This window comes from Vipera berus (assembly GCF_964194415.1).
Source record: "Vipera berus genome assembly, chromosome: Z".
Classification (NCBI taxonomy): Eukaryota; Metazoa; Chordata; class Lepidosauria; order Squamata; family Viperidae; genus Vipera; species Vipera berus.
Window position 1 is genome coordinate 3,638,381 of NC_138205.1, and position 24,307 is coordinate 3,662,687.

A 24,307-nucleotide genomic window follows, 5' to 3' on the forward strand; every position below is an offset into this window, starting at 1 on the left:
CTATCTATCTATCTATCTATCTATCTATCTATCTATCCATCTATCTACCTACCTATCTAATCTATTTCTCTATCATCTATCATCTATCAATCTATCTATCTATCTATCTATCTATCTATCTATCTATCTATCTATCTATCTATCTATCTAATCTATTTCTCTATCTATCTATCTATCTATCTATCTATCTATCTATCTATCTATCTATCATCTATCTATCTATCATCTATCTATCTATCTATCTATCTATCTATCTATCTATCTATCTATCTATCTATCTATCTATCTATCTACCTATCTAATCTATTTCTCTATCATCTATCTATCTATCTATCTATCTATCTATCTATCTATCTATCTATCTATCTATCTATCTATCTATCTATCTATCTATCTATCTATCTATCTATCATCTATCTGTCTGTCTAATCTATTTCTCTATCTATCTATCTATCTATCTATCTATCTATCTATCTATCTATCTATCTATCTATCTATCTATCTATCTATCTATCTATCTATCTATCTATCTATCTATCTAATCTATCACCTTCCTTCTCTATAATCTATCACATATCTGTCAGGACCCCCCCCCCCCAATCCACATCTTAGGAAAATAAAGAACTCTTGGAGCCAGGGCTTGTCCAAAAGGAGATTCTACTAGGATGTTATCGGTTGTGGAAATACAAGACAGGATTGTGTTACAACTTTATACTTTATAAAGAGTCCCCGGTTCAACCCCCTCCCCTCAAAACCCATTTGGTCAGACCCACATCAATTAAACTTCGGTGTCAACCCTTTCGTGGGAAAGAGCGAACTTCCCCGTGTCTTTATGATTATTGCCTCCTTCCTTTTCAGATTCAAATGGAGATAGGAACCAGATCCCCCCCTCCCTCCCCCTCCTTTGTTGTCCTAAGATCAAAAGGGTTTTCCCTGGTCTTTGAATCCAGGCTGAATAAACACCTTCTCCTCTCCCCCTCGGAGAAACGGCAGAATCCAGGGAAGGCACAGTATTTTAAACATCCATTTATGAATGCGATATAAATGGATTCTGACATATCTATTATGCCTCTTTCTCATCTCTTTCTATCCTCTATTTGATCTTCCTGAAGTCCACACATTTTAAAGTGGGCCAGGCTGAGAAAAATACGGCCTTAAAGACTGAAATACTGAAAAATGGATAAAGCCCAGTTTTCTCCTCTTGGAAGTAACCTGAATTATCATTTTGGGGCGAGCGGAATTTCTAGAGAGCGATGCCAACATCCCATTCAATAACGGTGTAAGGAAGAAACTTGGGGAAAATTGCCGTTCTTTGGGCAACTGACTTCCTAGAGATATAAAACATTCAAATCATAGAGAAATCTTCCAACTCTTTAGGAGGAAATAGGAAAATGATCCGAAGCCGCCTGTAAGACGTTGCACGTTTTATTCTACTATTTAAATAAATAAGATGGTGCTACTTAGAATTTCTCTGCGATGTAATCGCATTGGGACACGGTTCCTAAGAACCCGTATAAACGAATTCCGAATTTGCAAAAGGTTTTCCACAAATTTGGGAGAAAAGGAAAAAACACCACCCAGAAATTTTTTTTTGGTGACGCCTATTTTTGGTCAATGAAAAAAAAATCTAAATGCTAGCACCTGGGGATGATATTAACCACAAAACAAAAAGAGAGTCTCGTTTAACAAAATAACTTTTATTCAGACCAATGCATTTCCCAGGAGATATGCAGGCTGAAAGAACAAATGGAATTAAAACCATTGGATCAATCTAAAACCAGAACAAGAAATTTTCGATTGAAGCCAAGCTTCCTTTCCACCCACCAGTACACTTTTTTCCCACCCCGCAAAACGCGAATACAGTACTCCATTAAGATTAAAATCAAAAAAACTTGTTAAAGAGAGTTAGGACGAATCTAAAATTCTTTGTTTTCTCCATCATCACCTTCTCTGTCAGGGATGTCCAATTGTGGCCACTTTTAAGACTTGCGAACTTCAGCTCCCAGAATTCCCCAGCCACACTTGTGAACTTCAAGTCCCAGAATTCCTCTGCCAGCAGTCTGCCTAAAGAAATCTTGGGAGTTGAAGTCCACAAGTCTGGCTGGGGAATTCTGGGAGTTGAAGTCCACAGGTCTGGCTGGGGAATTCTGGGAGTTGAAGTCCGCAAGTCTGGCGAGGGAATTCTGGGAGTTGAAGTCCACAAGTCTTCAAAGTCGCCACAATTGGACATCCCTCTTCTAAATGGTCACAACGAGAAGACCTCTGGATGTGTCTCAGACAAGACAGAAGAAAAAGGGTGTAGAACAAGACAACCCTTAAATTCAACCTAGTGGTCAGAGCAGGGAGGGCTTTAAGACTGCACCTTAGAAGCCCCCCTCCCACCAATAAATCATCAGCTGGAAAGGACAATTCTTAAAACACAACAGCTCTTCTCCATCCGTTTGGAAGAACATCACAGCTTCTCTTCCTCCCTGTATAGGTGATGATCTCCGTCTACTTCCGTCTTCGTGGAATCTCTAGGCCAAGAGGAACTTGGTCTCTTAGAATCTGCAGGACAATAACAGAATAACAGAGTTGGAAGGGATCTCCAAGGTCGTCTAGTCCACCCACCCACCCCCGCACTCAAGCCAGGGAGCCTAGACCAGGGGTAGGCCAACCTTGGCTCTTTTATGACTCGTGGACTTCAACTCCCAGAATTCCTGAGCCGGCATAGCTCAGCTTGGAAACCTCTCCCTTTCCTGGCTGGCTCAGGAATTCTGGGAGTTGAAGTCCACGAGTCATAAAAGAGCCAAGGTGGCCTACCCCTGCCCTAGACCATTTCAGACAAATGGTTGTACAATCTCTTCTTAAAAAGGAGAAGAGGAGGAGGAGGAGGAATAACCAAGCTGGAAGGGACCTTGGAGGTCTTCTAGTCCAACCCCCTTCTCAAGCAGGAAACCCCTATCCCATTTCAGATAAATGGCTGTCTAATCTCTTCTTAAAAAGGAGGAGTAATAACGAAGCTGGAAGGGACCTTGGAGGTCTTCTAGTCCAACCCCCTTCTCAAGCAGGAAACCCCTATCCCATTTCAGACAAATGGCTGTCTAATCTCTTCTTAAAAGAGGAGGAGGAATAACGAAGCTGGAAGGGACCTTGGAGGTCTTCTAGTCCAACCCCCTTCTCAAGCAGGAAACCCCTATCCCATTTCAGACAAATGGCTGTCTAATCTCTTCTTAAAAAGGAGGAGGAATAACGAAGCTGGAAGGGACCTTGGAGGTCTTCTAGTCCAACCCCCTTCTCAAGCAGGAAACCCCTATCCCATTTCAGACAAATGGCTGTCTAATCTCTTCTTAAAAGAGGAGGAGGAATAACAAAAGCTGGGAGGGACCTTGGAGGCCTTCTAGTCCAACCCCCTTCTCCAGCAGGCTGACCAAAAGGCCTCTGAGCGATGGGAGAAGGAATCCAGGTGAGAAGACCTCCCAAGCAACAGGAGACGGGAGGCTTCACCTGGATCAGATGCCTGCGATACGCTTCCTCGTCCTCCGTCGGTGCCTTGGGGAGCAGCTGGGCGGCGGGGAGGTTTCTCCGACACACGATCTCCACCTCCTGCAAGGTGTAGAAGACGGCGGGATCCAGAGTGTGGCTGTTGATCAGGCTGACTAGGTATTCTTTGTAGTGCGCCCTGGGGTACGTGTATGTCAAGAAACATGTTTTGGTTAGAAAAGATATTTTAAACTGGTACCACCGATACTATTAGAAAACTGCAATAAATGCAGATATTCAACTCTTACATCTGTTAACAATAAGAATTGTATTTGCTTAAGGTGGGGAAAAAAGGTACTGGAATGGTGTTAATATTGGATTTAGTTTGATGAAGCTCATACGTACCACGGAACTACTAATGGACCCATTGAAATACGTTGTTTATCAAGCACTTATTTGTCAAAATAGAAAACCCATCAGGCCTCCAGGCCCCCTTTTGCTAGAACCACCATCTATTTCAGGGGTCTTCAAACTTGGCAACTGTTTTAGACTTGTGGACTTCAACTCCCAGAATTCCTCATAGCTGTGCTGGTGAATTCTGGGAGTTGAAGTCCATGAGTCTTAAAGCTGCCAACTTTGGGGACCCCTGGCCTAGTTGAAACCGTGCTGGTCCCTCCAGGATCATAGAGATGGGAGTCCAGAGAGGTCATCAAGTCTAATTCCCTTGAGAGTGCAGGATGGGCCTACACACTGTTTGTTTGTGTGTGTGTGTGTGTGTGTGTGTGTGTGTGTGTGTTTGTCTATGTGCAATCTAGTTGGTTTGAAAAACTCCAAAGAAGGGGAAGAAACCCCTTGAGGCGGTAATCCAGGGGTCTTCAAACTCAGCCCTTTTATGACTTGTGGACTTCAACTTCCAGAATTCCTCAGTCGGCCATTTTGGTGAAACCGCGAGTTTAGATCCAGACCAGAGGTCTTTAAACGTGGCCCTTTTATGACTTGTGGACTTCAACTCCCAGAATTCCTCAGCCAGGCTGGGAGTTGAAGTCCACAAGTCATAAAAGGGCCACGTTTGAAGACCCCTGCTCCACACCCATTTGCGCTACTCAGGTGATCTTGACAAACACAGGTAAATCTCCAAGTGGCCTCCACAATCCTCTAAAAGAAAGCAAATGACCAGATGACTGCAAAGGAGTATAAATCCTCCCATTTCCCCACCCTCCAGTCAGAACCTGAAGAAGCTCCTGGGATGAGAAGGGAAACCTCTTCAAGGCACTGGCTGAGGAACTCTGGGAGTTGAAGTCCACAAGTCCTTCAAAGGACCGAGTTTGAAGATCCCTGCGGCAACCCCCTCAGCACTTCCTGTCAAAAACTCCTTCCTGATGTTCGGCCTGCTGGCTGGGGAATTCTGGGAGTTGAAGTCCAACCATCTTAAGCCTTGCCGAAGATCTGAAACTCCAGGTTCCTCCTGTGTCTCTCAAAATATTGTTGGCTTCCCTCGTCTACAAATGGACCAAGGTTGCTTGTCCCAACCTACAGGCAGTCCTCGGCTTACGACCAGTCCTTGCACTTCTGACCCAATTGCAACTCCGCGCGGGGGGAGGGGCCAACCTGGTAGCCAAATGTTATTTACCATGATTGCAAGCATCCCTGGGTGATGTGATCCCCGTGTCACCTGAAGTCTCTAGTGTATGTGTGTGTGTGTGTGTGTGTGTGTGTGTGTGTGTCACATTTGCTTAATGACCATGGGGGAGGAGTGGGAGGGAAAGATTGTAAAATCAGGGTCTGTCCTGTGATGATTCACTTAGCGACGGGAGCCGATGTAAGTCGAGGACTTCCTGTATTATGTTTCAGCTCTGCCGGATCGCAGCCAGGAATTCTGGGAAAGGGCCATGAATTCCCGACTCCCCTCAGGAGGGTTTTACTCACTCGCAAAGGCCAGCATATTCAGCCGGGGTTTCTTTGCCGCACGGTTCGTCCTTCAAGCCGTCCATCATTTCTTTCTGCTCCATAACCCGGCATCCCCCTGCAGGCAGAGGAAGGACCCCGACGTTTAAAGCATGCCCCTTCCTTCCTTGGATCGGCGGTCCTCGACTTACGACAACTCAGCCCCAAATTCCTGTCGCTAGGCGAGACCTTGGTTCGGCGAGTTTTTTTCCAACCTTTCTTCTTGTTAAGTGAATCGCTGCGGTTGTTAAGTTACTAACACCGTTGTTAAGTGACTCTGCTTGTCAGAAACGTCGCCAAAGGGGACTGCGTGACCCCGGCATGGTGCAACCTTCAAAAATGTGAGCCGGTTGTCAATCATCTGAATTTTGATCCCCTGGTTACGGAGATGCTGTAAAAGCCGTAACTGAAAACGGGTCACAAGTCACGTTTTTCAGCGCCGTTGCAACTTTGAACAGTCACTAAATGAAGTGTTCTAGGTTGAGGACTAGCCGCGTGGTTATTTTATTGGGTTATTTTAAGGAGGTGAGCGGCCCAGGTTCATGAACACAAAGCTGGGCGGCTTTACAAATGGAAATAAAATTTTTAAAAAATTGAAGTGAAATAAAGAAGTTAAAAAGTAAAGCAGTGGTAGTCCCCGATTTACAGCAGCTCGTTTAGTGACCGCTCAAAGTTACAATAGCACTGAAAAAGTGACCTGTGACTGCTTTTCACACTTATGACGGTTGCAGCATCCCCGGGTCACGTGATCAAAATTCGGACACTTGGCATTTGTTTCCTATTTATGACGGCTTGCAATGTCCCGGAGTTACGCATTCCCCTTTTGCGACCTTCTGACAATCAGAGTCAATGCGGAAGCCAGATTCACTTAACATTCACTTAACCGTGCTGTTAATTAACAAATACAGTGATTCGCTGAACAGCTGGGTCAAAAATCATCGTAAACTGGGGCAAAACCTGATTAACAAATATTTCAGTTAGCAACAAAGTTTGGGCACACTTGTGGTCATACGTTGAGGACTGCCTGTGAAGGCAGAAGTGGAGTTAAGTGAAGTTAAAGTAAAGTAAAGTGAAGTGAAGTAAAAATAAAGTTAAAGTGAAGTTAAAATGAAGTGAAGTAAAAATGAAGTAAAATTAAAGTGAAGTAAACTAAAAATAAAGTTAAAGTGAAGTTAATGTGGTGAGATGAAATGAAGTAAAGTAAAATAAAATAAAATAGCAACAAGGTTTGGGCTCAATTGCGGTCATACATTGAAGACTGCCTGTGAAGGTAGAAGTGAAGTGAAGTAAAAGTAAAGTTAAAGTAAAGTAAAAATAAAGTTGAAGTGAAGTAAAAATGAAGTCAAAGTGAAGTTAAAATGAAGTGAAGTAAAAATAAAGTAAAATTAAAGTGAACTAAAGTAAAAATAAAGTTAAAGTGAAGTTAAAATGAAGTGAAGTAAAAGTGGTGAGGTGAGGTGAGGTAAAGTTAAAGTAAAGTAAAAATAAAGTTAAAGTGAAGTTAATGTGGTGAGGTGAAATGAAGTAAAGTAAAATAAAGTAAAATAGCAACAAGGTTTGGGCTGAATTGCGGTCATACATTGAAGACTGCCTGTGAAGGTAGAAGTGAAGTGAAGTAAAAGTAAAGTTCAAGTGAAGTAAAAATGAAGTGAAGTAAAAATAAAGTAAAATTAAAGTGAAGTAAAAGTGAAATAAAAGAGGTGAGGTGAGGTGAGGTAAAGCGAAGCGAAGCGAAGCGAAGCAAAGCAGTGTAAAATATTTGAAAGTGCAATCTTTCATTCCGGACTTAAAATGAAGCCACCCCAGGGCAGCTGGACTTCCCAGGATTTGGGGGGCGGGGGGGTCCACGCACCTCCAGGGGTAGCCCGGGTGCCCGCTGGGGGGTCCGTGTTGAAGGCAACGTTGTTCTCCTGGGATGGAGAGAAGGGGAAAGAGAGAGAAGCCCGATCAGTCTCCCAACAAGCCTTCTTTTCCTTAACCCCCCCCGGGCTTCCATGTCCCCCCCGCCCTGCTCCTGAAGCCCCCCCTGCCCCACATCCCCCCCACCGCCCCCCCCCTGACCTGGAGGAGCTGCTGCAGGCGTGGCACGGCCCAATCCCGCAGGTAGAAGAGGCAGTCGCGCGGATGGTGGCCGTGGAGGGAGCGCCGGATCGGGCAATGAGGGATCGGGCATTTCTGGCGGAAAACAAAGGCCAGGGTGGGAAAATGGTTGAGCTGCCCACCCAAGTGAAGGCACAGGCCGGTCCTCGGCTTACGACCGCCCACTGAGTTGCAAATTTCCAGGGTAGGAAAATGGCTGAACTGCCCGCCCGCCCTTCCGAAGGGAAATGCAGGCGAGTCCTCGCCTTACGACGGCAACTGAGCCACACACTTACGTTGCGAAGTGAGAAACTTGTTCAGCGAGTTTTACCCCGTTTTATGACTTTCCTTGCCACGTTTGTTAAGCCAATCGCTGCAGATGTTGAATTAGTAAAACGTCGGTTAAGCTTGACTTGGCTTGTCAGCCGGTCGCGAAAGGGGATCGAGGTGACACACACAAACCCCAGGACGCCGCAACGGTCACAAATATGAGTCGGTTGTCAAGCGTCTGAATGTAAATCACGTGATCGTGGGGACGCTCCGAGGGTCGTTAAGTGTGAAAAAATGGTCGTTCAGTCCCTTTTTCCCGTGCCGCTGTAACTTTGAGCGGACACTAAGCGAACTGTTGTTAAGCCAAGGTCTATCTGTAAAGACAGTCCTCAACTTACGACGATAGTTGAGCTCAATGTTTCTGTTCGGGCAAAATTCCCGTCACAAATGTCGAAGTGGGACATTGGTTGGAAAAGGTCCCTTTTACAACCTTTCTCGCCACTGCAGGCGTTAAGTTCGTAACACGGTCGTTAAGTGAATCCGGCATGGACTTTGCTTGTCAGAAGGTTGCAAAATAGGATCGCGTGACACACACACACACACACACACACACAGGGACGCTGCAACCGTCATCAATATGAGGCGGTTCCGTAGTGTCCGAATTTGGATCACCTAACCAGGGAGGATGCTGCGATGGCCGTAAGTCCCTTTTTTCAGCGTCATAACTTTGAACGGTCACTAAACAAATTTTATTCCCTTTAATATGGAATGTAGACCAAAGTCAGATAACCTGACTTTGTTAACAGACATGTGATAAATAGCAATTTATATATTTTTTTTCAACCCAGCTCCAAAACAGGGAACTGAATGGTGCTCCCCTTTAAATGGGAAAAGAACAGGCAGTCCTTGACTTAGAACTGTTGTTTCATTTAGTGACCATTCAAAGTTACAACGGCCTTCACAAAAGTGTCTTATGATCATTTTTCACGCTGAACAACTGTGGCCGCATCCTCGTGGTCACGTGATATCAAATTCGGACGCTGGGCAAACTGAGCTCATACGATGGCCACGGGGGTCCCCGAGGGGGGTCATGCGATCCCGTTTTGCGACCTTCCGACAAGCAAAGTCCAGTGTGTGTATGTGTGTGTGTGTGTGTGTGTATGTGTGTGTGAAAGCCCGATTCGTTTAACAACCGTCTTACAAACGTAAAAACTGCAGGGATCCACTTCGCCGTGAAGTGGAAGGAGAAAGGTCGTAAAACGGGGCAAAACTCACTGAACCGATGTCTCACTTAGCGACGTGAAATTTCAGGCGCCGCTGTGAAGACGCGGGCTGGGAACGTTATCAAAGAAAAACCGGAAAGAACGAACGGCAGAGACGGTCTTGAACAGAACAAAACCAAAACCTGAATTTTCGCCCTGCCTTGACAATTTTGAATGTAAGAAAGAGGAAAGACGAACAAAAAATAATCCTTTCGGATCCTCTGATTACACCCACTATCAAAAGAGCAGAATTCCAGCATTTTAAAGTCCGTTCCTCACACTAGTCCGTGACTTAACAGTTCATTTAATGACTGCTGAAAGTCACAACAGCACTGGAAAAAGTGACTTAGGACCGTTTTTCGTGCTTAACGGCCGTTGCGGCATCCCTCGCGGTCAGGGGTTCAAAATTCAGACTCTTGGCAACTGACTCACATTTGTGACAGTGGCAGCGTCGCCCAGGGTGTGTGTGTGTCTCCCGATCCCCTTTTGCGACTTTCTGATAAGCAAAAACAATGGGGAAAGCCGGATTTGCTGAACAACCGTACTGTTAATTAACAAAGGCAGTGATTCGCCGAACGACTGTAGCAAAAATCGTCGTAAAACGGGGCAAAGCTGGCTTAAATGCCTTGCTTAACAACGGAAATTTGGGGTTCAATGTTAAAAGTCACGGACTCCCCCTATCTTATATTTTCCTGTGGTTTCTGTTCACCGTCTCGGCCTCCGTTCTCCAAATTCACCTCTAGTAGGCCTGCAAACGGGAAATTGAATAGCAACAGGGTACCGAGTTCCAGGCTGGCATCACAAACACACATACACACACACACACACACAAATGCACAATCCCTGAGCATCCTTACGTTGGAGGCATAGAAGGTCCCGTAGCAACCGCTGCAGAAATGATGTCTGCATTGGGAACATTGGAAGTGCATGCAGCCCCCTCGGGCCAGTGCGTACGAGAACTTGCATTTGGGACACGCTGGAAGAAGAGAAAGAAAGAAATTTATTGGCTTTGTCTCCACCTGCCTTTAGAATAGAAGAGAGCGGGAAGGGACCTGGGAGGTCTTCTAGTCCAGCCCCACCCCGCTCCAGCAGAAGAACCTATACAATTTCAGACAAGTGACTGTCCAGCCTCTTCTTAAAAACCTCCAGTCGATGGAGCGCCCACAACTTCTGGTGGCCAGCTGTTCCACTGGTTAACTGTCCTCACTGTTAGGAAGCTTCTCCTTAATCCCAGGTGGCTGCTCTCCTTGACGGTGTTTTCATTCGTTGCTTAGTGTCGGAAACTCGGTTGGGTTCAAAGCCACCCCAAGCTTTCTCGGCGTGTCCCAAAAGGAACTTGGGGACAAAATACTCACTGATGCCGTTCTCCTGGAGGTACACTGCCAAGCCCTGCGCCTGGTATTCGGGGTCGTTGGTTCGCTTCCATTCCAGGAACGCTTCGCAGGACAGACCCTGATGCTGGGGCTCCCACTGTTGCCGCAGAAGAGAAGACACCCCAAATTCAGCATTTAGCCTTTATTCTGTTCTGTTCTATTGTATTCCTATTGTATTCTATTCCTATTCTTATTCATTCCATTCCATTCTATTAGCATTCCATTCCATGTTTTCTATTCTATTCTATTCCATTCTATTCTATTCCATTCCATATATTCTATTCTATTCTATTCCTTACCATTTCATTCCATCTATTCTATTCTATTCCATTCCATTCCTTATTTTATTATTCTATTCTATTCTATTCTATTCTATTCTATTCTATTCTATTCTATTCTATTATTCCTTATTTTATTATTCTATTCTATTCTATTCCTTATTTTATTATTCTATTCTATTCTATTCTATTCTATTCTATTCTATTCTATTCTATTCTATTCTATTCTATTCTATTCTATTCTATTCTATTCTATTCTATTCTATTCCATCCCATTTGTTCTGTTCTACTCTACTCTGTTCTGTTTTGTTCTGTTGTACTGTCCTGTATTGTACTGTTCTGCTCCGTTCTACTCTACTCTACTCTACTCAAATACCTTAACAGAGAATGTTTACCAACCTGGCGTTTACACTGGACGCAAAAACTCTGGCGGCACTGGGGGCATTTGGCTTCCAGTTGCTCCGATTCGTAGATGAAACCGAAAGAGCACTAAGGAGAAGGAGAAAAATCCATTTTAGCCCAGGCTGCGATCAGATCTTCCTGATTCCAGGAAGCAGAGACCGCCCCTAAAGGAAAAAGAAATTGAACTGGGCCGAGTTCGTCCAGGTTAGCTCCATCAGCTGGACATTTGGACTCGCCTTAAAAACAACCAGCTCCTAGTCCTAGGGATGCTCAGCTAATCTCAATTTACACATAGTTGTACTTTGACAATAAAGGTTCATTTCAAGATGTCCTCTCGAGGGGTGGTGGTGAATGGCTGTTTATTGTTGATTTATCTACATGTCTTGATTATTTTTATAAATAATTGGCGAACGTATGCAATACTCCACCCTCCTCTTATTTTCCCCGTCATGACAACACTGTCAGTTGGGTTGGACTGAGAGTGATTGGCCCCAAAGCATCCTTCCATCCAACTTTCGTGCCTAAGGTAGAACTAGAACTCACCATCTCCTGGTGATTGGCCCAAAGACACCCAGCCGACTTTCATGCCTAAGGTGGGACTAGAACTCACCGTCTCCTGGTGATTGGCCCACAGTCACCCAGCCGGCTTTCGTGCCTAAGGCGGGACTAGAACTCACCATCTCCTGATGATTGGTCCAAATTCAGCCAGCGGGCTTTCATGCCTAAGGCAGGACTAGAACTCAGTCTCCTGGTGATTGGCCCACAGTCACCAGCCGGCTTTTATGCTTAAGGTGGGATTAGAACTCCCAGGCTCCTAGTGATTGGCCCAAAGACACCCAGCCAGCTTTCATGCCTAAGGTGGGACTAGAACTCACCATCTCCTGGTGACTGGCCCAAAGACACCCAGCCGGTTTTCATGCCTAAAGTGGGACTAGAACTCACCGTCTCCTGGCGATTCACCCACAGTAACCAACCGGCTTTTATGCCTAAGGTGGGACTAGAACTCACCATCTCCTGGTGATTGGCCCAAAGTCACCCAGCTGACTTTCATGCCTAAGGTAGGACTAGAACTCCCAGGCTCCTGATGATTGGCCTAAAGTCACCCAGCCGGCTTTCATGCCTAAGGTGGGATTAGAACTCCCAGGCTCCTAGTGATTGGCCCAAAGACACCCAGCCAGCTTTCATGCCTAAGGTGGGACTAGAACTCCCAGGCTCCTGTTGATTGGCCTAGAGTCACCCAGGCAGTGTTTATGCCTAAGGTGGGACTAGAACTCTCAGGCTCCTAGTGATTGGCCCAAAGATACCCAGCCGGCTTTCAAGCCCAAGGTGGGACTAGAACTCCCAGGCTCCAGATGATTGGCCCAAAGACACCCAGTTGGCTTTCATGCCTAAGGCAGAAATAGAACTCACAGTGTCCTGCCTTCTAGCCTGGCTCCTTAAGCAGTGGACCGATAATAATAATAATAATAATCCAAGTTTCTTCAGATACCGAGCAAATTCAAGCAGCCAGAGCAGGAAACCAATTTATTTTTATAGTCTCCCTAAGCGGGCAGGTTTGTCTGAAATACCCATTCCCCAGCCAGGAAACCTACTGGTCCGTGAGACTACGACTCCCCCTCACCCCAACTGGGCTCATTAGTGGAATGATGGGCGTTGTAGTCACTCCACCCACCTGGAAGGCTCCCAGTTGGGAAAGGCAGTACATCTATCCACCGGGAGTCTCCGTTCCTTAGAAGAATGGTCTACTCGTTCATTGACTTGAGGGGTTCCCTTCTCATTCGCGTGCACACCCCAACTTTCGGCTCTTCTCCCCTTTTATTTGGGAACCAAAGACACCTGGGGGGGGCTACTCACATGCGTGCACCACTGAAACTTGGGGTCCTGCATAAGTACGTGTTCGGTCAGTTTCTTGTGGAAGAGGTCGTAAGTTTCTTGATCCAAACAACTGCGCAACTGTGGAGAAGCCCAATGGAAAGAATTGAGGGGCTCACCTAGGCAGACACCCCCCAAAAAAGTTTTCAAAGAATCCACCACGCATCCTGGAATAACTGACTCGTTCTGAGAGCAGAAAATGTTTCTTTCTTTCTCTCTTTCTTTCTTCCTTCCTTCCTTCCTTTTCTCTCTCTCTTTCTTTCTGATTTGAGGCGCGAAGAAAGAAAACATTGCAGCTTTGCTACGAGAGCCTCAGTTTGCAACGGTTACTTCTTAATCCATTCAGCAACCGCAGTTACAACGGCGCTGGAAAAAAATTATGAGGACCATTTTTCACACCTAGGACCGTTGCAGCATCCCCCCGGTTGTCAAAATTCGGACCCCTGGCAACCGGTGTGTATTTGCGACAGGCTGCAAAGTCCCGGGGTCGCGCGATTCGCTTTTGCGACCGTCCGATGAGCAAACTCAATGGGGCAAGCCAGATTCGCTTAACAACGGTGTTGCTAACTTAGTAACTGCAGCAATTCACTTCAGAACTGCGGCGAGGAAGGTCGTAAAACTGAACAACGGTTTTCACTTAGCAACGGAAATTTGGGGCTGAATTGTGGCCGTTAAGTCAAGGACTACCCGTGTGTGGACAACGGCGGTCATTTTGGATGTGTCAGGATGGAAGGACACATCAATTCCCACCACGAATGGGGAAGGTGATGGGGTTAGCGCAGAATGGCAAAACGGATTGTTTCAATTGCTCTTTTTTTTAATGGTTTTTTAAAATGATATTTTGGATTTTTTTATAATGTTGTCAACTATCCAGAGGCCAGTTAGGCTTAAGCTGGGTAGCTCGATAAATTTGTTCAGATAAATAACAAACTAAAGACAGGAACTTATCTAGTTTCATTTTCACTTGGAAACCAGTTTGGGACGTTTTGCTTGAGGTGGGAAAAAAACCAAAAATGCAACTTTTGGTTTGGGGTTTTGTTGATTTAGAACGGTTCACCGTGATAGAAACGGCCAGTGTATATTGAGGCTTCGTCTCAATCCTGCCAAGACTGAGTGGCTGTGCATACCGGCATCTAGGGTTAACCAGACTATTCCACCTTTAACGATGGGGGGTGAGGTGTTACCCCCCGTTGATAGGGCTCGCAACTTGGGCGTCCTCCTGGATTCATGGTTCAATTTTGAAGATCACATAGGAGCCGTGACCAGGGGGGCTTTTGCCCAGGTTCTCCTGGTGCGCCATTTGCGACCCTACCTGGACCGAGATGCTCTACGCACAATCACTCATGCGCTCATGACCTCCCGGTTAGACTACTGCAACGCTCTCTACATGGGGCTGCCCTTGAGGACCACTCGGAGGCTTCAGCTGGTGCAGAATGCGGCCACGCGAGTTGTGATGGGGGCATCCCGATACTCCCATGTAACACCTCTGCTCCGCGAGCTTTATTGGCTTCCGGTTGCCCTCCGGGTGAGATTCAAGGTGCTGGTGATGACTTATAAAGCCCTAAATGGCTTGGGTCCGGGATATTTGAGGGAACACCTGCTGCCGGCATCAAGTTCCCTTCGTCCAGTGCGCTCACACAGGGAGGGTCTTCTCAGGGTGCCGCCGGTGAAAGATTGCCGGCGGGTAACACCCAGGGGGAGGGCCTTCTCGGTGGGTGTGCCTGCCCTCTGGAACCAGCTGCCCGTGGAGCTCAGGACTGCCCCCGACCTCCGTTCATTCCGCCGGGACCTGAAGACCTGGCTCTTCGAGCTCCCCGGTCCAGGCTGAGAGTTTTTAGTTTTAATTGGGGTTTTATTCTCAGGGATTAAATTTAATTGTTTTTAATTGTTTTTAATTTTTGTATCACTGTTTTAAGTACCCTGTAAACCGCCCTGAGTCCTTCGGGAAAGGGCGGTATATAAATCCAATAAAATAAATAAATAAATAAATAAATAAATAAAAGTAAAAAATTTGAGGTTGTAGGTTATTTGCTTATTCTACTGCGCCGTCTGTCAAAAATGGTGTAGGGTCCCCTGCTTCGGCTGGGGGGGGGGGGTTGGACTAGATGACCTCTAAGGTCCCTTCCAACTCTCTTATTCTAATTCTAATTCTAAAAAGGGTAGGAAGTCCAGGCTATTCATTTTCTTTTCTCGTTTGTCCTACACTGTTTCCTCTTCCCCCTTTTTTTCCTCCCCTATTTTGCCCGTTTTCATTTTTTATATATTTTATATTTTTAAATAAATAAATAACAGTAACAATAATAATAAAGTTGGAAGGGACCTTGGAGGTCATCTAGTCCAACCCCCTGCTCAGGCAGGAAACCCTATACCAGGGGTAGGCAACCTTGGCTCTTTTATGACTCGTGGACTTCAACTCCCAGAATTCCTGAGCCAGCCTGGCTCAGCTTGGAAACCTCTCCCTTTCCCCTCAGCATGGCTGGCTCAGGAATTCTGGGAGATGAAGTCCAGCAGTCGTAAAGCGGCTTAGGCCTAGGCCAGGGGTAGGCAACCTTGGCTCTTTTATGACTCGTGGACTTCAACTCCCAGAATTCCTCAGCTTGGAAACCTCTCCCTTTCCCCTCAGCATGGCTGGCTCAGGAATTCTGGGAGTTGAAGTCCAAGAGTCATACCCCTGCCCTATAGCATTCCAAACAAATGGCTGTCCATTCTGTTCCTAAAACGTATGTATTTTTGTGTGTGTGCGTGTGTATGTATGTTAATAATAATAATAATAATAATTTGGAAGGGACCTTGGAGGTCATCCAGTCAACCCCCTGCTCAGGCAGGAAACACTATACTATTTCAGACAAATGGCTGTCCAGTCTCTTCCTAAAACCTACGTGTGTGTGTGTGTGTGTGTGTGTGAGAGAGAGAGCGAGAGAGAGAGAGAGAGAATAATAACAACAACAACATTAATAATATAAAGTTGGAAAGGACCTTGGAGGTCATCTAGTCCAACCCCCTGCTCAAGCAGGAAACCCTAGACCAGGGATGGGCAACCTTGGCTCTTTTATGACTTGCGGACTTCAACTCCCAGAATTCCTGAGGCAGCCACGCTGAGGGGAAAGGGAGAGGTTTCCAAGCTGAGCCATGCTGGCTCAGGAATTCTGGGAGTTGAAGTCCTAAAAGAGCCAAGGTGGCCTACCCAAGCCCTAGACCAGGGGTCGGCAACCGGAAAAAGGAAAAGAGCCACTCAGAACCAGTTCCATCACACAAACAAAAAAGTGGGAGCCGCAAAAAGTGCGCGCGCGTGCGTCCACTCACGCGCATGCGCAAAAAACATTTTGCACATGCGCAAAATAGGAGGCACCTGCGCGGTGACGGGTCTCCCCTTTGGAGAGGTGCCGCGTTCGTCAAACATGGACGAACGCGGCAGCTGTGCAAACGGGACGGCGGCGGCTTGGGAGAGTTGCGCGCGCACCTCCGCCCTTTGGAAAGTTGCGCGCGCACCTCTCGGAACGGGCAGTGCCATTTGGAGAGGTGCGTGCGCACCACTGCCCGTTCGAAGAGGTGCGCGCGCACCGGGCGACTGAGAGCATGCGGCTCCGGAGCCGCGGGTTGCCGACCTGTGCCCTAGACCATTTCAGACAAATGGCTGTCCAGTCTCTTCTTTTTCTAATAAAAATTTGGACTCTCAAAAAGAAGACCGGCACCAAAACGAGACACACACCCCCTGCGTCAAATGGGGTAACAGAGTGGGAGAAACATCACCTGAATATCAAGAGTGGAAAAATAATTCAGTAGTTCTCGCTCGTCGCTGATCTCCGGTTCGGAACAAGCCGGACACACCAAATCGGTGATGTGTTTCTCCTTCACGGCAATGGTGAAGTGAAGCGCAAAACACTCCGGACAAATTGTGCATTCGCACGACGTTAGTGACTGCATCTGAAAAGAGAAGGAGAGATGGGCGGGAGGGCGGGGAGCCAAAAATTGGGATCTGTTTTCTGTCCGGAAGCATCCCAGGATTCCTGAGAAATCCCCCCCCCCGTTTGCTTTTAAATACAAATATTCCTCGGCTTACAAGCATTCTCGTTTAGTGACCGTGGAAAGTTAGAACAGCATTGGGGGGGGGGAGAAAGTGACTTATGAGTGGTTTTTTCGCACTTATGACCGTTGCTGCGTCCCCATGGTCACGTGATCAACATTCAGACGCAAATGGATGGTGGGGAAATGGAAGGATTTATATTTCTTTGCAGACAGCTGGTCATTTGCATTCTTTTAGAGAGTCGCTGAGGCCACTCGGAGGTTTATCTATGTCCTCAGTTGTCCAAAAGGTGCTTTTTCGAGAGGCAACGGGACTTCCTTGTTTTTCTTTGAAGAGGTTTCCCTTCTCATCCCAGAAGCTTCTTCAGGTTCTGACTGGATGGTGGGGAATGGAAGGATTTATACTCCTTGCAGACAGCTGGTCATTTGCCTTCTTTTAGAGAGTTGTTGAGGCCACTTGGAGGTTTGTCTGTGTCCTCAAGGTCACCTGTGCAAGGAATACCAAACCTTCCATTCCCCACCATTCACTCAGAGCTGAAGAAGCTTCTGGAACGAGAAGCGCAACGTCTTCAAAAAAAAACACCCCAAGAATGTCCAGTTGGCCCTTCAAAAAGCACCTTTGGGACAACTGAGGACACAGACAAACCTCCGAGTGGCCTCAACAATCCTCTAAAACAGGTGTCTTCAAACTTGGCCCTTTTATGACTTGTGGACTTCAACTCCCAGAATTCCTCAGCCAGCGTGCCTGGCTGAGGAATCCTGGGAGTTGGAGTCCACAAGTCATAAAAGGGCCAAGTTTGAAGACACCTGCTCTAAAAGAAGGACCAGATGACTGCAAAAGAGTATAAACCCTTCCATTTTCCCCACCCTCCAGTCAGAGCTGAAGAAGCTTCCAGGATGAGAAGCGAAACCTCTTCAAAGAAAAGCAAGAAAGTTTAGTTGTCTCCTGGGAAAAAACAAACAAACAAAAAAAAACACACACCTCTGGGACAAACGTGACCCTGGACGATTTGAGAAACTCCACCGACATTCAGGCAAAAAGGAGGAAAAAATCGTCAGCGCTCAAACCGACGAAGAAAAAGCGGACTTAATTATGGATCGGAGACAGCCAACCGGCCCCTTTTGGGACAAAAAAAAAACAAAACCCGCCCGTCGGTACCTTGTTCCTCGGCAAGGCCAGACTGCATACGGCGCACTCCCAGCTCAGCAAGCGTTTGATGAAGTCGCGGTTCGGGGAGGCCTTGACGGCTTCCACAATGTCGGCTAACTCCCAGCCTTCATCGGGCTGCTCGAGCATCAGCGAGACCACCAACTCGGCCCGGCCCCAGCTGGGCAGAGACAGCGAGGCCAGGAGACGCCGCAGCAGCGCCTGGCGAGGAACGAGACGAGAAAGGAGAAGGGGTACTTCCGGCGGCCCAGCCAGCGGCGATAAAGAGGCTCCTGATCCCTCCATTTCCTCTCTCGCTCACCTGTCGGTCAGCAGTGTGGAAGTCCATGGGAGGGTCTTCGCTCTCCCACAGCCGCTGGTGGAAAGGCGCTAAGCGGGCACGCTGCAGCTGGACCAGCGTGCGCCATAAGTCCCCGTTGTTCTCGTACAGGGCTTGCAAGACGATGCCCCGCTCTTCGAAGCCCAGAGACTTCAACTCCCGCACCTGTGGAGCGAAGATCAAGATCCAAAAAAAAAAAAAGGGAGAGGTTTCCAAGCTGAGCCATGCTGGCTCAGGAATTCTGGGAGTTGAAGTCCACGAGTCACACAAGAGCCCAGGTGGCCTACCCCTGCACTAGACATACCCAAGTCCCGCAGCCGTCCTTCGTATGTTTTAGTCTCCCGGCCTTGGATCGTCCTAGTTGCTCTCCTCTGAATTTTTTCCCCCCAAACTCTCAACATCCTTTTTGTGATTCTAATGTCTGCTTCCCTTTTCCCACGCCTCTCGTCCAGGCTCACCTTGCTCCGACGGGCACTGAGGCATCGGCTGACGGCGTCGTCGACGTCCCCCCGGCTAGCCACCCAGGCGGCTTGGACTTCCTGGAGCGTGATGGCGCCCAGCCCACCGTCGGGCTCCTCCGCGCCTCGCTGAGTGGCCAGTTCCGCCATGCCTTCCAGGACACAGGGCAGCTCTGATTTCAGCCAGGCCAAGGGCAGCTCGGCTCCCGAGTAGCACAAGGCGGCCGCCACCATTTCGGGGGCTACGCCCACGCCCTCCGCCTCCTGTGGGGGCCAAGGGACAAAGCCAGGTCAACGAGGCCGAGTTGACCGAGAGAGGATGCCGAAGCTGGTTGGCAACTATCTTTGCTGGGAAGAAGAAGAAGCTGGAGGTAGTCCTTGTCTTACGACCGTTTAATAACCCTTTGAGGAGACAACCATGGCTGATTGAATGGATTTGGAGATCGTTTGGGGGGTTTTTTGGCAAGCAGGATGGGTCGATCCACCTGGCACGGGTTGGGGGATTCTGGGCCAGTTGTTCTTTCTCAGGCCAATCCACATCACAGTGTTGTTGTAGTTGTGGGGAAAATAGGAGGAGGAAAAAGCATTATGTATGTTCACTAACTGGAGTTGTTCATTTTTTAAAAAAAGAACAAATATAGACATTCCCACATACAGGCACACATAACGAGGTGTCTATCTACCATTATAATATGTATAATTGTATCTATATGTATACATACACATACATACTATTTGTGTGTGTGAAATCTCTCTTATTATCTATCCTATCATCTAACTATATCTATCTATCTATCTATCTATCTATCTATCTATCTATCTATCTATCTATCTATCTATCATGCCTCTGTGTGTGTGTGTGTCTGTCCATCCATCCATCACGTCTCGTGTGTTTCTGTCTGTCTATTCATCCATCCATATCTCTCTCTCTCTCTCCATCCATCCATCCATCCATCTCTCTATATCCATCCATATCTATCATCTATCTATCTATCTATCTATCTATCTATCTATCTATCTATTTATCTATCTATCTATCTATCTATCTATCTCCATCTACCTACCTACCCATCTATCTATCTATCCATCCATCCATCCATCCATCATCAGCCTATCTCTCTCTTTCTGTCTCTATGTCTATCTCTATCCATCCATCCATCCATCCATCCATCCATCCATCCATCCATCCATCCATCCATCCATATCTATCTACCCATTTCTATCTAATCACCTGTCTCAACTATTACATAAGTAATCAAAGGCAGCAAACATTCCTAATAGCACTCCCCTAAGTGTTTGCGTGTAGACAAACATGTACATAGACATGTCTATAAAAGAAAAAAAAGAGTTTGGCCAGGCTTGCTATCCAAAGGCCCCTGGGCCTCCAAAGATGGCACCCCTGGTAGATGGACTACAATTCCCACAATCCTTAGCCGGCGTTCCAATTGGAAGGAGGCGCCTTTTAAAGGTTTAAAAGGGATGGTGGGGGGCCTCGCTTTTCAGGCGGGGGAGGGCTCACCCTGATCATGGCCACCATCTTCTGCCCGTCGTCCCGCAGCTTCGCCTGCCTCTGATGCTCCGCCTCCTCGGGCGAGGTGGGCGGGGCTTTCCACAGGCCCTGGGGCTCCGCGGGGGCTTCTACCACCTCTCGCTTCAGCCTGCCCACCTCGTCCTTCTCGGCCCGGCCCGGGGGCTGGGGATCACCGTGCAGGCTGGTGCAATTGCACATCTCACAGATACGTCGGTGTATGCTGTTGCGGAAAGTGCAGTGTTCGCACTGCCAGCTGGGGGCCTGTGGGAAGAGAGGGGCACGGGTTCTAGATCAGCGCCAGGGTGCAAGGTTGGGCTCTGCTTAGATCGGAGTTCGAGATTGAGCACGGGGAAGATCAGACATTCAGACATCTAATCCGGCCTTTTTTGAGGTCTGATCAAATTCGGCTGGGTGACTTTGGGCCGATCACCAGGTGCCGGTGAGTTCTAGTCTGACCCTAGGCATCAAAGCCGGGTGGGTGATTTGGGGCCAATCACCAGGAAGACAGGGTGTTCTAGTCCCACTTTAGGCATGAAAATTATCTGGGTGACTTTCAGCCAATCATCAGGCAACGGTGAGTTCTAGTCCCGCCTTAAATATGAAAGCTGGCTGGATGACTCTGGGCCAACCACAAGGCAACAGTGAGTTCTAGTCCTGCCTTAGGTGTGAAAACCGACTGGGTGACTTTCGGCCAACCACCAGGAGACGGTGAGTTCTAGTCACGCATTACATATGAAAGCTGGCTGGATGACTTTGGGCCAACCCCCAGGAAACGGTGAGTTCTAGTCCCGTCTTAAATACGAAAACTGGCTGGATGACTTTGGGCCAACCACCAGGCGACGGTGAATTCTAGTCCCGCCTTAGGGATGAAGGCAAAGGGGGGGGGAATGACTCCCTCCTCAGTCCAGCCGACCTCGCAGGGTTGTTGCTGCGGGGAAAATAGGATATTGAACATGTCCTCCCCCTTGAGTCGTTTGTCAGGAGCCAAATCAAGAAATAAAATCACCTATTTGCCATATTTACTACCTAGCTCCCGCTATCTCCGGCTTGTTTTCCAAGGTTTTGTAAAAAAACGTTTTAAAAGCAAAACTTAAAAAACTTAGGAAAGCCCCCCCCCCACAAACCCGACCCCCACCCCCCCAGTACTCACATCTTCCTGCTGGCGTCCGCTCTCTTCTCCCCAGGCTATCAGGGGCTTGGCGTCGCCGGTGCCCGGTCTGCCAGCCAGGCGTGGCCTCTCGCAAACGGCGCAGAGGACTGTGGCCGACTCGTTCTCAAAGGTGCAGGTTTGGCAAGACCAGCGCCCTCTGGCCAGCTGGCCTTGGTGGGTCAGCTCGTCTTCCAGGCCGAGGGTCTGGGGGGTCTTGCAGCCCCGAGGCCGGTCGCAACTGATGCAAAGGACGGAGGAGGCATCATTGTTCTTCTGACAAGCGGCGCAGCGCCACGGCAGGCGTGGACAGGGCAGGCTGCCGGAGACTGAGAATGGGGGGAGGCTGGGGGGCCGCAGAGAAGCCGTTTCCGAGTGGATGCTGGAGAGGCTGCCGAGAGGGGAGCATTTCAGTTTAAATTGAGATTTAAATGAATCGCAACGGAGTGACTAATCGATAAAACTTCCTCAACATAATAACCGAATGTACCATCTGGCCCATCCTTGACTTACAACAGGGGTCTTCAAACTTGGCTCTTTTATGACTTGGGGGACTTCAACTCCCAGAATTCCTCAGCCAGCAAGATGCATTAGAACAGGGCTGGGGAGCTATGCCCCTCCCCCCTTATGACTGGTGGACTTCAACTCCCAGAATTCCTCAGCCAGGAAGGTGGATTAGAACAGGAGTGGGGAACTAGGGGCCCTTTTATATGACTTGTGGACTTCAACTCCCAGAATTCCTCAGCCAGCAAGATGCATTAGAACAGGGCTGGGGAGCTATGCCCCTCCCCCCTTATGACTGGTGGACTTCAACTCCCAGAATTCCTCAGCCAGCAAGATGGATTAGAACAGGGGTGGGGAGCTATGCTCCCCCTCTTATGACTGGTGGACTTCAACTCCCAGAATTCCTCAGCCAGGAAGGTGGATTAGAACAGGGGTGGGGAACTAGGGGCCCTTTTATATGACTTGTGGACTTCAACTCCCAGAATTCCTCAGCCAGCGTGCCTGGCTGAGGAATTCTGGAAGTTGAAGTCTACAAGTCATGAAAGGGCCAAGTTTGAAGACCCCCTGGCTTACAGCCATGTGTTCAGCAACCAAAGTTACAACAACCTGGGGAAAAAAAGTGACTCACAACTTCACACTTACGACCGTCGTAGCAGCCACAGCATGGGATCATGGGGTATTCTATTTTATTCCATTCCATATTTTATTATTCTATTCTATTCTATTCTATTCTATTCTATTCTATTCTATTCTATTCTATTCTATTCTATTCTATTCTATTCTATTCTATTCTATTCTATTCTATTCTATTCTATTCTTATTTCCTTAATTCTATTCTATTCTATTCTATTCTATTCTATTCTATTCTCTTATTTTATTAATCTATTCTATTCCATTCCTTATTTTATTATTCTATTCTATTCTATTCCTTATTTTATTATTCTATTCTATTCTGTTCTATTCCATTCCATTCCTTATTTTATTATTCTATTCTATTCTATTCCATTCCATTCCATTCCATTCCATTCCTTATTTTATTATTCTATTCTATTCTGTCCTAATTCCATTCCATTCCTTTTATTATTCTATTCTATTCTATTTATTCCTATTCTGTTCTGTTCTGTTCTGGTCCAGTCCAGACCAGTCCAGTCCATCCCATCACTTATTCCTTATTCCATTATTATTTGTACCCTGAGGCTTACCTGGGATTGGGTGGTGGTGGGGGACTCTGCCACCCTCTTCCAGGGTTCTTCATGGGCACCCGATGGTGATGCATCCGGGAGGGATGCTTGTGAAACAGCCAATCACAGTTAGAACACAAACTCTGATTGCAAGCCGCACAGTGCCGCGACGGAGCGTCTAAACCACAAAGCTGGCAGGTGTCCGGAGGAAGATTCCCTGCAGGCCGGAAAAAAAGGGGGTGGGGTAGGGTGGGGAAAAACCCACAAGTCTCAAGTTTCGTTCTGCTTATGGCTGAAAAACCAAGATTCAATTCCATCTCTACATCAGATGCAGATTTTATTTCACGGGTCTTCAACCTTGGCCCTTTCATGACTTGTGGACTTCAACTCCCAAAATTCCTCAGCCAGCTGAGGAATTTTGGGAGTTGAAGTCCACAAGTCATGAAAGGGCCACGTTTAAAGACCTCTAGTCTGGATCCAAGCCCGCAGTTTCATCAAAATGGCCGACTGAGGAATTATGGGAATTGAAGTCCACAAGTCATAAAAGGGCCAAGTCTGAAGTCCCCTGGTCTGGATCCAAGCCTGCAGTTTCATCAAAATGGCCGACTGAGGAATTATGGGAATTGAAGTCCACAAGTCATAAAAGGGCCAAGTCTGAAGACCCCTGGTCTGGATCCAAGCCTGCAGTTTCATCAAAATGGCCGACTGAGGATTATGGGAGTTGAAGTCCACAAGTCATAATAGCGCCATGTTTTTGAAGACCCCTGTTTTATTCCAAAGCTGGGCAGGAATTAATACAGGATTTGCAAGTAGTCCACAATTGAGCTGAAAAAATTCGGCTGCTAAGTGAGACATTTATGAAGAGAATTTTGCCCCATTTTACAAACCTTTCCTTCCACAGTTTTGTTTACTGAATCGCTGCATTTGTTAAGTTAGTCACACGGTCGTTAAGTGAATCAGGCTCCCCCCTGCCCCCCCCGGTTGACTCTGTTTCTCAGAAGGTCGCAAAAGGGGATCACGTGACCCCGGGACGC

General features: G+C 47.3%; 1 protein-coding gene across 1 annotated transcript in view; it reads right to left on the reverse strand.

Moving 5' to 3' along the window:
- Positions 1-1,676: 1,676 nt before the first annotated feature.
- The window catches only part of LOC308677933 (E3 ubiquitin-protein ligase RNF31-like), a 32,246-nt gene continuing 9,615 nt past the window's right edge, over positions 1,677-24,307 (reverse strand). Inside the window, exons 7-22 of the mRNA XM_081344649.1 lie at positions 23,295-23,490; positions 21,592-21,979; positions 20,430-20,702; positions 18,911-19,174; positions 18,435-18,617; positions 18,125-18,334; positions 16,693-16,866; positions 12,925-13,023; positions 11,068-11,157; positions 10,373-10,487; positions 9,875-9,993; positions 7,468-7,581; positions 7,259-7,316; positions 5,389-5,485; positions 3,487-3,661; positions 1,677-2,547 (exon numbers count right to left, since the gene is read on the reverse strand). Coding sequence (XP_081200775.1) covers positions 2,494-2,547; positions 3,487-3,661; positions 5,389-5,485; positions 7,259-7,316; positions 7,468-7,581; positions 9,875-9,993; positions 10,373-10,487; positions 11,068-11,157; positions 12,925-13,023; positions 16,693-16,866; positions 18,125-18,334; positions 18,435-18,617; positions 18,911-19,174; positions 20,430-20,702; positions 21,592-21,979; positions 23,295-23,490 — 2,609 coding nt within the window. The 3' untranslated portion in view covers positions 1,677-2,493. The remainder of the gene's footprint in view (positions 2,548-3,486; positions 3,662-5,388; positions 5,486-7,258; positions 7,317-7,467; positions 7,582-9,874; positions 9,994-10,372; positions 10,488-11,067; positions 11,158-12,924; positions 13,024-16,692; positions 16,867-18,124; positions 18,335-18,434; positions 18,618-18,910; positions 19,175-20,429; positions 20,703-21,591; positions 21,980-23,294; positions 23,491-24,307) is intronic.